At 34.6% G+C, this 13638-nt stretch overlaps 3 protein-coding genes across 3 annotated transcripts; all 3 read right to left on the minus strand.

Annotated features, from left to right (window-relative positions):
- Window positions 1–1394: 1394 nt before the first annotated feature.
- LOC132162166 (uncharacterized) lies at window positions 1395–2461 on the minus strand. The gene is made up of 3 exons (XM_059572429.1): window positions 2278–2461; window positions 1851–2177; window positions 1395–1755 (listed from the first exon to the last, which is right to left on the minus strand). The coding sequence occupies exons 1-3, from the start codon at window positions 2423–2425 to the stop codon at window positions 1592–1594; spliced, it is 639 nt and encodes a 212-aa protein (XP_059428412.1). The 5' UTR covers window positions 2426–2461; the 3' UTR covers window positions 1395–1591.
- A 2434-nt stretch (window positions 2462–4895) lies between these two features.
- LOC132162457 (uncharacterized) lies at window positions 4896–7046 on the minus strand. Its single transcript, XM_059572695.1, has 4 exons — window positions 6559–7046; window positions 6194–6471; window positions 5306–6094; window positions 4896–5152 (listed from the first exon to the last, which is right to left on the minus strand). The coding sequence occupies exons 1-4, from the start codon at window positions 7044–7046 to the stop codon at window positions 4896–4898; spliced, it is 1812 nt and encodes a 603-aa protein (XP_059428678.1).
- Window positions 7047–11639: 4593 nt separating this feature from the next.
- On the minus strand, window positions 11640–12635 carry LOC132162522 (uncharacterized). Its single transcript, XM_059572755.1, has 3 exons — window positions 12452–12635; window positions 12007–12333; window positions 11640–11923 (listed from the first exon to the last, which is right to left on the minus strand). The coding sequence occupies exons 1-3, from the start codon at window positions 12597–12599 to the stop codon at window positions 11781–11783; spliced, it is 618 nt and encodes a 205-aa protein (XP_059428738.1). The 5' UTR covers window positions 12600–12635; the 3' UTR covers window positions 11640–11780.
- Between the last annotated feature and the right edge of the window lie 1003 nt (window positions 12636–13638).

Raw genomic sequence — 13638 nt, forward strand, 5'->3', positions numbered from 1 at the left:
CGTACTTATATCTTCTCATTCTTTTCTGTATTTTGATTTTTAAATTGTACAGTTTTTGTTGGAATCAAATTAATTTGTTGTAGCTTTGCAAATATGGTGAAATAAAAGAGATAGAAGTTCTCGGCACATACAAACTTATGTCCACATTGTTTAAAAACCTTATTATAGACCACATTAGACTGCCTCATCAGAATCACTTTGAGATCGATGATTCACCTTAATTTCTCCCACGAATTGCTAAGGATTCAATAAGGCCAATATCAATTCCTTGAGCCGTGTCAATTGGAACCAACTACGTACGTAGCATCTACGTCAAGAATTCAAGTATTGTATACATCATTAGTCTGAAAAATTTGTTATAATTCGATCCGAGAATAGAGATTCATAGTAAAACTAAGGATTCTCAAAAAAATATAAGTGTGTTATCCATACCTGTCAATATTCATAAAATAAAATGGGGTTACAACTTATATCTCCAATCACCAATTACAACTCTAGCTAGCTCAATATGTGGAAAATTTCAAATATACTTCTACCATGCTACAAGCCACAAGAGGCGGCCCATGAGGACTACTTTAGGTCCCTTTTCCTTTAGACCTAAAACATAGCTTAAATCACTCGTTATAAATAGACATGAGGATTTTTCGTTAAATTCTAATAAAGGGGTGTCAAATTTTCAAAATACCCATAATTATTTGTATAAAAAAAAAAAAAATCTAAGGATTTAGGAGTTGGTCAGAATTTAATAAAATTTGCAAAAATACCAACATCTGAATCTTTATTTATTTATTTATTTTTTAAATAATGCTATTTTGAAAAGTTTAATGAGATTTAACGAAAAATCATAGCAGATTTGTGAAATTGAAAAAAAAATTGAAAGATTGATATACTAAATTGACACTTTTTAAAATTTAAGGGTATACGTTCAAAAGTGAGAAAATATCATAAATGATAAGTGAAGTTTTTTCTTTTTTTAATAATGTAGTTGTACTTTTTTTTCTTGACCATTCTTTCTTCTTTTGGAGCTAAATGGGCCTGGTAAATTGGTCTACCATCTATACATTAATGAATATATGAAATAGTCAATATTTTTAAGAATAAAGTTTTCATTTAAATTGGATTAGAGAACATTTCTGTAAATCTATCGAACCGACATTTTTTTAGCATGAAATTTTAATCGGATTAACCGCATGAGCATTTTTAGAAATACATGTAACAATTATGTGCTAATTAATGTTAGTTTAATAGATCCTCTAACTCAATCATGCATATATGGTAGTGGCATTAGAAAGAAAATAATAATTGAATTGTGACTAGTTTATTAATTGAGAGTTGCACTGCAGATGATTAATATGAATTATAATATCCATTCACAATAAAAATAGTCAGACGAGTAATATCGGTACAAAGATCAATATTCACACAGTAGTTCGTAATGAACTATTTTTTGGAATGCAAATTTAATTTAAATCCCATCTTTATTCAAGAACAGAACAAATTTCACTCTTCTGTCTCCCTACTTCGCCAATATTCCTCATCCAGATACACATATTTCAGAGGAACATGGTCTTGAAGAACTCACACCGCGCATTTACGCAGATGGGGCGGAGGCAGCAGTTGCTGGTGGATAGGCAGCAGGAATGGGGCCATAGGCAGCAGGAATGGGGCCATTGGCAACGCCAGAGCTCAAAAGCTCGCCCATGGCACGGTGAGGGTTGCTGCGCTGACGCACACAGAGATTTGGCAAAAATACTCCTGCATGTGACAAAATACGTACCATATAATATCACAAATCAGAAAACCAATCATGACCAAATTAAGTTTTTCACTGAGTTTGGAAAAATTCTTACCTTCGCCGGCGGCCAAGTTGAAGTAAAGGTCAACAATGTTGGGGCACTCATGGTAGCAAGCTGGGGAGCAAAGCTTGGCGGTGAATTGTGGCTCAAGAAGGGCATCAGATGAAATACCAATCATGTTCCTGTCAACCCCACATGCTTGAACGCATTGGTCGGTCTCTATGTACTCAGAAATTTTCTCAACCAACACCTCCGATGACCTGCATTGGTACGCCACGCGTCCATTGCTGGCCACCGACGTCTCCAACAAACACCTTTTACCCAAAGACGCTACCGAAAACGCACAGACACTCTTTGGCAGATCCTCGCATGCAAGCTCAGCTGCACCGGCCCAAATATCCAAATATATTAACAAATCATTCAAATATCAAAACAATTGCAAAATTTAAGGATATGAAATTCTTCACACATATATATATACCTAACGCTGCATTTAGGAAGAGAGAAGAGAGGAACAGAACCAAAGATAATTTTGACATGAAAGCTGCCATGGTTGGAATTAATGTGTTTTGCTTTGAGATTTCTAAATTGAAACGTTGTGTTTTGAGGATATCAAAGACAAAACACATGCAGGGGTAGCTTTGTTCTGTGAGAGACTTGTGATGTTGGAGGGGTGTATATATAGGTGAAATCAAGGTGTGAGGAACACAACAGAAGAGGAATCTGTGTCCTATTTTTAGGAAACTCACCGCCATTGAAGGCTCCTACTCTTTTCTTATTGCTCCGCTAAATTTAACGCGTCTCTATTTAAGTTAAATTTATAGTAACTATAAACTCATTTTTGGAAAACTTGTCCTTGGTCTCTCGGAAATATACTCATACGTGTCTTTCTTTCATTCCTGATGTTCTATTTGCTTCCGGATTCTGCTCATATATATTTGCTTCCTTAAGAATGTTCCAATAATCCAGATTCCATATTCTGCTCATTTTTCGGCCTTCATCAGATTCACAGCAAATAATATTCCAGGTTAATTTAATTTTTACAATATATATATTTCACCCCAGATGCAAGTAGTTCTGTTGTTTGAGATTAGAGTAGCAGACAGTGCTTCAAATGAAAGAAATTAGGGTCAAACCAAGCACAAGGGAAATGCTATAATAAGAAGGAGGTTTGAGGGCTTGAGGGTAACCGGTCGAACCAAAACAAAAGTGTTGTGGCACGTTTCCTAGTGGAAAATCGATTTCAACCAAATCCCTTTTTTTCAAAAGGATGAGAGTTCCGATCTCATTCTACGGTCGACTCGGAGCGTTTTCAATCGTGAGTCAAGCTGACCCCACACAAAACTAAGAAGTCCAGCATTGATTGCCCAAGCTAAACTAAATAGAAGAACTCGGTTCCTCATCTTGGATAGGATTGGATCAGCACCTTTGAGCTACTTACATATTAGCATTAGCAACCGATTATCCGATCTCTTCCTTAGCACAAGCGCTAAGCGATAATAATTCATTTTGGGAAAGCCGCTGTGAAAAGGGGTGCTTCAGATCAAAGCTTGTTCTGATAGCATATAATAGCAGCAGAAACTAAGAATTGAAGATTGAAAAGAGAATTCAGGAAGAGAGAAAATAAGAAATAGGGAAGAGAAAGTCCCTAATTGACCCAAATAAGCAAACAGAGAAATAACTCTGAAAGACTTAAATTTAATTGATAATATAAACTGAAGTTCAAAAATAACAAAGACTAGATACATTTATATAGGATAGGCACCTCCTAAATTAACAAGGAAAATGAAAAGCAAATCTAATTGGAAAAGGAAAACAAATCCTAAAAGGAAAATGAAAATAAATCCTAATAGGAAAAGAAAACTCCAATCCTTATTGAAGAAGGAAAACTAAAATACACATGCATAATTAAAATAATAATTTTCTCAAATTTTTCCTGCATCAGTCTCCCCGAGTTGGAAAAGAATTCATCATCAAATTCAAGTCATCTTTGCCGGGTTTGAGATAATCCGTATGATGGTTCTTGCCTCGATTCTTCGGATGACTAATCAATCCCTTCTATCCCTCTCTTCAAAAGTAAAATAATGTAACATCTCGATATAAATAACACTCCCTTAATTATCACAAGAATGTGAGTATCGTTTTGAAAATTCTTTCCAACAAGTTGAGATAATGCAATCTCTACACGCACTTTACTTATTTTCTCCCCTTCACGTGCTATGAAAATCTCCCAAAAGGGATCAACGATCTCTTCTGTTTTAAACATAATATTCTCATCTACCAAGTAAAATTGATCAAAACCACCATCATCAAGAAAATTTGATAAAATATTGTCTATCCCAAGAAAATCCACTAAACAGATTTCTTCAACCTTCAAATTAAACCCTTCAAATTTAGGGCTTTCATCAAACACGTCATAGTTATTATTTTCTTCAATAAAATTTTCAGTATTAACCACAAAACTTACCTCCTTCAATAAATCCTATTCGTCAGGATAGATGTCATAGATCGGTGGAGAGACCTAATCTACAGAAAAATCTTGCTTAATAAATTTATCTTCCTTCTCCACATGAGATGGATTTGGTAGATGGGCTTGAGACTTGTTAACAATAGTTAAGGATGTGAGAGTACCATAAATTTTTGCAAACTCAACTCTAAAGCCTAAGTCTTCATGCCATTCATCCTGAACACATTGTTCCCGAACCAGAATAGGTTTGTGATACGGGTTCTCGAAATTGAAGTTTGAATTGCGACCGTCAATATCGCAATACATCTCCAAGTTTTGCGCCGCTAGACATTGGGTTAACTCAGCAACCTGCCTCTGCAAATCTTCAATCCAGGGGCGGAACTAGGATTTTAGGATTGGGGGGACGGACTTATAGAATACATAAATATATAGATATATATAGTCTTTCTTTATAGGTGTGTATTTATGCTAAATAAAAACTGAGAACTCTTAAATTTAATTTCATATAAATTGTACGACATTACAAAAGTTGCATGTCTATAGAATCATCAGAGAAAAGATCAAGAGAGCTTTCTTTTACTATAGACATGTACAAAAAAGATCAAAAAAAAGAACATAGTTTCTCCTTCAAATTATGCTCGACGACGATCTCTAATGGAATAAAATTCATCCATTATCATCTCTGAAGTGAAATTCTTAGCAATTTCTTTCTCAATATAAACTACCAAATGGTCTGCAAGAAACTTATCTTCCATTCTAGTACGCAATCTAGTCTTTACAAGTTTCATGGCAGAAAAAGCTCGTTCTGTTGTCGCAGTAGAAACAGGGAGAGTCAACACTAGACGAATCAATCTGTCAATCAAAGGATAGATCTTTGATTTTTCTGAAACTGCCAATCCTCTGTATAACTCAGATAATGTAGACATATTCTAAAAATCTTGATGCTTTGGCACATCAAGCTTATAATGCTGCAACTGAAATTTCAAACAAATTTTTTCTTGCTCGGTGAAATCTCGAAGATAAAATTTCTCAGCTAACTTACATATATCATCAATCTTAAATGATTTGTATGCATCTTTAGGGCTTAAAGCGACGCTAAGAATGAGGAGTTCCACAGCTTGCTCATTAAATCTATTTTTCAATTCTTGTAACTGGAAATCTATTGCAGCAGTAAATATATCAACTCTAAAATGATGCTCCATTGTTGTTGGAGACCCTTCATCTTGACGACAAGATCTACCTCGAGCTCTAGTGTAATGAGCATTCATATCAGGAATATCAATATCATTTTCTTCACAAAATGATTTAACAGTAGTAAGCAAAGGCTCCCACCCATCATCTCTCATCTTTTGAATGAGTGATTGTGTAGTTGAAACTTGACTCATGGCATTTAAAATGTCTAGTGACTTTTGTTGCAAAGATTGGCAAAACATATTTGTGAGTCCCATAATTTCTTTCATCAAATGCAATATCAAAATAAATTCAAATGATGTTAATATCATGTAAGCCGCTTCAGCATCACCACGTTGAAAATAATTAGCTCCCTCATTTGAGATCTTGTTGATAACTGAACAAGTTGCACCATACATTCTTATCATGCTACAAACAGATTGATAATGAGATGACCATCGAGTATCTCCAGGTCGTTGCAAAGTGCCAATTTGGTTTATCCCCCTTCCAGTCTCAATTGCATTAGAAGCAACCAAATTTTCAATTTCAACAGCATGAATAGATTGCAAGTCATCATGACGTTTAGAAGAACCCCCAACAATATTAATAATTGAAGTCAACTGGATAAAGAATTGATGAATGCGCTTGGCTTCTCTAGATGCTGCAACTAGAGCTAATTGTAGTTTATGAGCCATGCAATGCACATAATATGCATAGGGACAATCCCTAACAAATAAAGCTTGTAACCCATTTCATTCACCACGCATATTACTAGCTCCATCATATCCTTGGCCTCGAATATTTTCAATTTGGAGATTGTAACGAGAAAGAACAGCACATATCTCTTTTTTCAAAGTTGATGCAGAAGTATCTTTAACATGCACAATATGAAAGAATCGCTCCCTAATAAAACCATCCTTATCAACAAACCTCAAAATAATAGCCATTTGCTCCCTTTTTGATTCATCCCGAGCTTCATCAACGAGAATGCAAAATTTGGCATCCCCAATTTCTTTTCTAATCGCATCCCGCACTTTATTTGCAATGATATGTAGGATTTCCTTTTAAATTTTGGGTGATGTATATTTGGCATTTTTTGGAGCATTTTCCAAGACAAGTCCAGCAACATCGTCATTATAGCTTGCTAGGAGCTTTACCAATTCAATGAAGTTACCTTGATTTTTCGAGCCAGAGCTTTCATCGTGACCTCTAAAGGGACATGCTTGGAATGTAAGCCATTGAACACTATCTATAGAGGCTTTGAGCCGCAACTGATTATTCTTTGTTTCTTGTAATGTTTGCTTTTCAACTATCTTGTCAATATGCCCTGACTGATTCATTAGATCCTCACAACATTTCACGGCAATATTATGTGGTGAATTTGGATCTTTCCCCACATGTCTCATTAAAGAACTATTCATCCCATCGCTTGCCTTTTTCCAATTGTTAAAACCTTTCCCTGTAAATGCATCTGATCCTGGACGACCTGTTGGTTTCTTAGCAAAAACATAGCATGGAAGACAAAATATAGCATCCTTTGATTTTGAGTACTCCAACCAAGTTGAATATGTCTCAAACCAAGAGGCTTGAAATCGGCGACGATTATTACCCATTCCTGAATATGGATATTCCGAAAGCTTGGGTTGACATGGTTTGGCTCTAATATAAGCACGTCGAATGTCATCTTGTAAGTTAACAGGGAATTCTCATATATATTTGCGGACGTAATCCTGGATCACGTTGCAAAAAGGTAGCATTCATTTTTTCAAGTTGAATTCTTGGACATTTGGAGGGACGCTCATTAGTCACTAAAGCCTCGAGATCCGTTGCTAAAGGTCTCTCTAAATGTGTACAAGTACTAACTTCTGATTGACTCGCATCTTTTTTCTTAAAGAATGAATCAAGTGTTTTTGGCTTTCCCATATTTCTCTTAACTTTAAGAAAAATTATGGATCAAGAATTAACCTGAAAAATATCTAAAAGTATAAGATTTTTGTTTAGAATTTCATTATATTTCTTATTATCACTAACAAGTGAAGGAATGCCAAATAAATTAATAAATTCAATCCTATCAAATTAACCCACAAAATCTAACAATGAAAACTAAAATAAAAAAATTGTATAATTTTTCTATATCAAAATACTCATTCGATTCGAAATCTCATGGCATCATAAATATAATACAAACTACTAGCAAAATAAACTAATCATAATCTCTAGGGTCAAAAAAAAAACGTACCTTTCAGCGTGATACCTCGTTCTTGCCTTCCCAAAACTGGTTGTGCCTTACCACGATGCGACCTAAATTTGTCAATACCTATTTATCAAAAAAAAAAAAAAAAAAAATTGTTAAAACCTGATCACATATCACATACTTTTGGCATCTCATTCTTATCTATGGACCATAGTCATGTGACTCAACTTCACTCTTAGCTACCAATTGAATATTATAAGATCATTAGTTCATTACAATTTACACTTTATTATAAAACATGTAAGCTGAAAATTCCAATTGAAGGCTAAGCTTAGAGCCTCAAACAATGGAAATTTTTTAAGCTCACATTCTCACACAACAAGTCCATTTTATTTTATTTATTTTATTTTTAAGATCACATTCTTTACTGGAGTCTGAATGTAATAATGATTTGCATTTTCCAAGTTGACTATCTTTTGAGTTGCTACCAAAATTCACAAAATTTGACAAAAATCTAAGGGAAATAAAGGCACTAACTCACCTATAACAAAATTAAAGAATAAAAATAAAATAAAAATAAAAACAACACGTACAAACCCAAAAAAAATAAAAATAAAAAGCAACTTCATGTGATCACTCTCAGGCACTCACTATTACCAAACAACAATTAACAAAGTCAAAGTGGGCAAGTGGCAAGTCACTCACCAATCACCATTCACCAACAAAAGGCAACAATTAGCAAAAAAAGACAAACTTCTTGAAACTTCCTATAATCCTATTCAGACTATTCAGTATTCAAATAAAAAAACTGCACTGACCAGTCTGACCTCGTGCTGGTGACAGTGGCGAGGCAAACTTTTTTGTCTCTTGCAGTTTCACTTTTGCTTATGCTTTAAAGTTTAAGCCTTTTCAAATGCTTGAGACCGAGAGAGAAAATAAGAGTTTTGCAGAAGCCAGAAGGTCACGCACACGCACTCACGCCGCTCACCAGACTCCAGTCGGCAGTCAACCTTCACGCCTTTGGGCTTTGGGCTTCACCGCTTCACAGCCTTCACGCCTTCACCAGTTCACCGCTTTAGTTTACCAAAAAATCAAAATCTGATTTTTTGAGTAGAGATAAAGAGTTGCTGAGTTGCAGTCTTGCAAAATGCAGATATACATTGGCAAAAAAAAAAAAAAATCAAATCTTGCAACTTACAAGCATCTTCAATCTTCCAACTTCCAACTTCCAAGCTTTAATTTTTCGTCAAATGGATGATGGATCTAAGATTGTAAGAGAGATTCGCGGCTCAATCACAAACTCACAGACTCACACAGTGCACACTTACATTCTAGAGACAGTAGAGTGGTTTTGAAAGGTGAAGAGAGATGAGAGAACTGAGAAGGCTTCTCTGAGAAGCTTTTGTTTTCAAGAGGAAAGGTCGATTTTGTGCTTTTTGTTCTGATGCCAGGCTGCCAGCAGAGGTAAGTTTGATGTGATGCAACAAAAAAGCTTAAAACTCCAAATTAATTTTAGTTCTGCTAGTTAGAAACAAACCAGAGAAAGACTATATCGTTTATGGCAAATAGAAAGATTTAATTTTAGTTGGGGTGAAATTAAAAAAAAAAAAAAAATTAAAGAGGATAAAAATATTATTTTGGGGGGGCGAATTTATAAATTTAGGGGGACAAATTTTTTAATTTAAGAGACAAATTTATAAAATATACATATTTAAAGAAAAATTTCAAAAAATTTAGGGGGACATTCGTCCCCCCACTTCAACACGTCGTTCCGCCCCTACTTCAATCATCACATCTTGTATACTGCGCTCACGGTAAGGGACTTCCTCCTTCGAAACCTGTCCACGTTGACCACGATCACTAGTCATGAAAAACTAATGAAAAAATTCATCCCAAGAAGACACTAAGCTCTGATATCAACTGACGTCGGGCAGAACTAAGATTGTTCTGATAGCGTATAATAGCAGCAGAAACTAAGAATTGAAGATTAAAAAGGGAATTCAGGAAGAGAGAAAATAACAAATAGGGAAGAGAAAGTCACAAATTGCCCCAAATAAACCAACAGAGAAATAACTCTGAAAGACTTAAATTTAATTGATAATATAAACTGAAGTTAAAAAATAACAAAGACTATATACCTTTATATAGGCTAGGCACCTTCTAAATTAACAAGGAAAATGAAAAGCAAACTTAATTGGAAAAGGAAAACAAATCCTAATAGGAAAAGAAAACCTCAATCCTTATTGAAGAAGGAAAATTAAAACATATATGCATAATTAAAATAACAATTTTCTCAAATTTCTCCTACATCAAAATGACACATTGTGAAGGTTGATAGAGACGAACTCCTAATTCTCTTGCTTTAGCGCGAAGGAAAGGTGCCCACTCTTTATCCTCATTGGACTCAAGGACATCGATAAGCTAAACCAATTAGGCATTAGATTCTATCTATCCTACATGCACCTAGCTACAATATATATATATATATATATATATATATATATATATATAATTTATTTTTTACAATGCTATGAAATTGTTCTACGTACTTATGTCTTCTCATTCTTTTCTGTATTTTGATTTTTAAATTTTACAGTTTTTGTTGGAATCAAATTAATTTGTTGTAGCTTTGCAAATATGGTGAAATAAAAGAGAAAGAAGTTCTCGGCACATACAAACTTACGTCCACATTGTTTAAAAACCTTATTATAGACCACATTAGACTGCCTCATCAGAATCACTTTGAGATCGATGATTCACCTTAATTTCTCCCATGAATTGCTAAGGATTCAATAAGGCCAATATCGATTCCTTGAGCTGTGTCAGTTGGAACCAACTACGTACGTAGCATCTACGTCAAGATTTCAAGTATTCTATACATCTTTAGTCTGAAAATTTTGTTATAATTCGATCCGAGAATAGAGATTCTTAGTAAAACTGAGGATTCTCAAAAAAAATATAAGTGTGTTATCCATAGTAAACTTTCATTAACCAATCGAGCTACTCCAAACTTCAATTTTGATGTTTCTTCAACCACAATTTGATTCCAACTCAACCTTAAACCTAGCTAATACTTACAACAATTAGGTTTGACATTAAATTTGTCAATACTAAAAACCTGTCAATATTCATAAAGTAAAATGGGGTTACAACTTATATCTCCAATCCCCAATTACAACTCTAGCTAGCTCATGAATATGTGGAAAATATCAAATATACTTCTACCACACCACAAGAGACGTCCCATGAGGACTCCTTTAGGTCCCGTTTCCTTTAGACCTAAAACATAGCGTCAATCACTTGTTATAAATATGCGTGAGGATTTTTTGTTAAATTCTAATAAAGGGGTGTCAAATTTTCAAAATACCCATAATTATTTGTATAAAAAAAAAAAAAATGTAAGGATTTAGGAGTTGGTCAGAATTTAATAGAATTTGCAAAAATTCCAACATCTGAATCTTTAGTTTTTTTTTTTTTTTTTTAAATAATGCTATTTTGAAAAGTTTAATGGATTTAACGAAAAATCATAGCAGATTTGTGAAATTGAAAAAACATTGATAAACTAAATTGACACTTTTTAAAATTTAAGGGTAGACTTTCAAAAGTGAAAAAATATCAGAAATGATAAGTGAAGTTTTTTCTTTTTTTAAGAATAAAGTTTTCATTTAAATTAGATTAGAGAACATTTCTGCAAATCGATTGAACTGAAATTTTTTTAGCGTGAAATTTTAATCGGTTTAACAGCATGAGCATTTTTAGAAATACATGTAACAATTATGTGCTAATTAATGTTAGTTTAATAGATCCTCTAACACAATCATGCATATATGGTAGTGGCATTAGAAAGAAAATAATAATTGAATTGTGACTAGTTTATTAATTGAGAGTTGCACTGCAGATGATTAATATGATCGAATTATAATATCCATTCACAATAAAAATAGTCAGACGATCGAGTAATATCGGTACAAAGATCAATATTCATACAGTAGTTCGCAATGACCTATTTTTTGGAATGCAAATTTAATTTAAATGCCATCTTTATTCAAGAACAGAACAATTTCACTCTTCTGTCTCCCTACTTCGCCAATATTCCTCATCCAGATGCACATATTTCAGAGGAACATGGTCTTGAAGAAATCACGCCGCGCATTTACGCAAATGGGGCGGAGGCAGCAGTTGCTGGTGGATAGGCGGCAGGAATGGGGCCATTGGCAACGCCAGAGCTCAAAAGCTCGCCCATGGCACGGTGAGGGTTGCTGCGCTGACGCACACAGAGATTTGGCAAAAATACTCCTGCATGTACCATATAATATCACAAATCAGAAAACCAATCATGACCAAATTAATTTTTTCACTGAGTTTGGAAAAATTCTTACCTTCGCCGGCGGCCAAGTTGAAGTAAAGGTCAACAATGTTGGGGCACTCATGGTAGCAAGCTGGGGAGCAAAGCTTGGCGGTGAATTGTGGCTCAAGAAGGGCATCAGATGAAATACCAATCATATTCCTGTCAACCCCACATGCTTGAACGCATTGGTCGGTCTCTATGTACTCAGAAATCTTCTCAACCAACACCTCCGATGACCTGCACTGGTACGCCACGCGTCCATTGCCGGCCACCGACGTCTCCAACAAACACCTTTTACCCAAAGACGCTACCGAAAACGCACAGACACTCTTTGGCAGATCCTCGCATGCAAGCTCAGCTGCACCGGCCCAAATATCCAAATATATTAACAAATCATTCACATATCAAAACAATTGCAAAATTTAAGGATATGAAATTCTTCACACACACACACACACATATATATATATATATACCTAACGCTGCATTTAGGAAGAGAGAAGAGAGGAACAGAACCAAAGATAATTTTGACATGAAAGCTGCCATGGTTGGAATTAATGTGTTTTGCTTTGAGATTTCTAAATTGAAACGTTGTGTTTTGAGGATATCAAAGACAAAACACATGCAGGGGTAGCTTTGTTCTGTGAGAGACTTGTGATGTTGGAGGGGTGTATATATAGGTGAAATCAAGGTGTGAGGAACACAACAGAAGAGGAATCTGTGTCCTATTTTTAGGAAACTCACCGCCATTGAAGGCTCCTACTCTTTTCTTATTGCTCCTCTAAATTTAACGCGTCTCTATTTAAGTTAAATTTATAGTAACTATAAACTCATTTTTGGAAAACTTGTCCTTGGTCTCTCGGAAATATACTCATACGTGTCTTTCTTTCATTCCTGATGTTCTATTTGCTTCCGGATTCTGCTCATATATATTTGCTTCCTTAAGAATGTTCCAATAATCCAGATTCCATATTCTGCTCATTTTTCGGCCTTGATCGATCAGATTCACAGCAAATAATATTCCAGGTTAATTTAATTTTTACAATAGCTTATATATATATATAAATTTATTTTTTACAATGCTAAGAAATTGTTCTACGTACTTATAATATCTTCTCATTCTTTTCTGTATTTTGGATTTTAAATTTTAATTTACAGTTTTTGTTGGAATCAAATTAATTTGTTGTAGCTAGCTTTGCAAATATGGTGAAATAAAAGAGAAAGAAGTTCTCAGCACATACAAACTTATGTCCACATTGTTTAAAAAGCTTATTATAGACCACATTAGACTTCCTCATCAGAATCACTTTGCGATGGATGATTCACCTTAGTTTCTCCCATGAATTACTAAGGATTCAATAAGGCCAATATTGATTCCTTCCCACGTGTCAGTTGGAACCAACTATGTAGCATTTACATTGAAAATTCAAGTATTCTTTACGTCATTAGTCCCCAAAAATAAAAAAAAAAAATTGTTAAACTTAGATCCAAGAATAGGGATTCTCAAAAAATATTAGGTGCTTCATCCACATTAAACTTGGTCATTAACCGAGGCCTCAACCGAGCGACTCCAAACTTCAATTTCAATGTTTCTTCAGCCGTAATTTCATTCCGGCTCAACCTTAAATCTAATGCTTACAACAATCACTACAACAAAAAGCCT

This window comes from Corylus avellana, chromosome ca9, assembly GCF_901000735.1.
Source record: "Corylus avellana chromosome ca9, CavTom2PMs-1.0".
Classification (NCBI taxonomy): Eukaryota; Viridiplantae; Streptophyta; class Magnoliopsida; order Fagales; family Betulaceae; genus Corylus; species Corylus avellana.

Coding starts and splice junctions, on each gene's coding strand:
- LOC132162166 (XM_059572429.1), bottom strand. CDS start 2,425: ATGTGTTTTGTCTTTGATATCCTCAAAACACAACGTTTCAATTTAGAA. Junction 2,178..2,277: donor CTTCCTAAATGCAGCGTTAG/GTATATATATAT, acceptor GGGCCGGTGCAG/CTGAGCTTGCATGCGAGGAT. Junction 1,756..1,850: donor CAACTTGGCCGCCGGCGAAG/GTAAGAATTTTT, acceptor TGTCACATGCAG/GAGTATTTTTGCCAAATCTC.
- LOC132162522 (XM_059572755.1), bottom strand. CDS start 12,599: ATGTGTTTTGTCTTTGATATCCTCAAAACACAACGTTTCAATTTAGAA. Junction 12,334..12,451: donor CTTCCTAAATGCAGCGTTAG/GTATATATATAT, acceptor GGGCCGGTGCAG/CTGAGCTTGCATGCGAGGAT. Junction 11,924..12,006: donor CAACTTGGCCGCCGGCGAAG/GTAAGAATTTTT, acceptor TGGTACATGCAG/GAGTATTTTTGCCAAATCTC.
- LOC132162457 (XM_059572695.1), bottom strand. CDS start 7,046: ATGGGTAATAATCGTCGCCGATTTCAAGCCTCTTGGTTTGAGACATAT. Junction 6,472..6,558: donor GCAAGCTATAATGACGATGT/TGCTGGACTTGT, acceptor TATCATTGCAAA/TAAAGTGCGGGATGCGATTA. Junction 6,095..6,193: donor TGGAGCTAGTAATATGCGTG/GTGAATGAAATG, acceptor CTCTAGTTGCAG/CATCTAGAGAAGCCAAGCGC.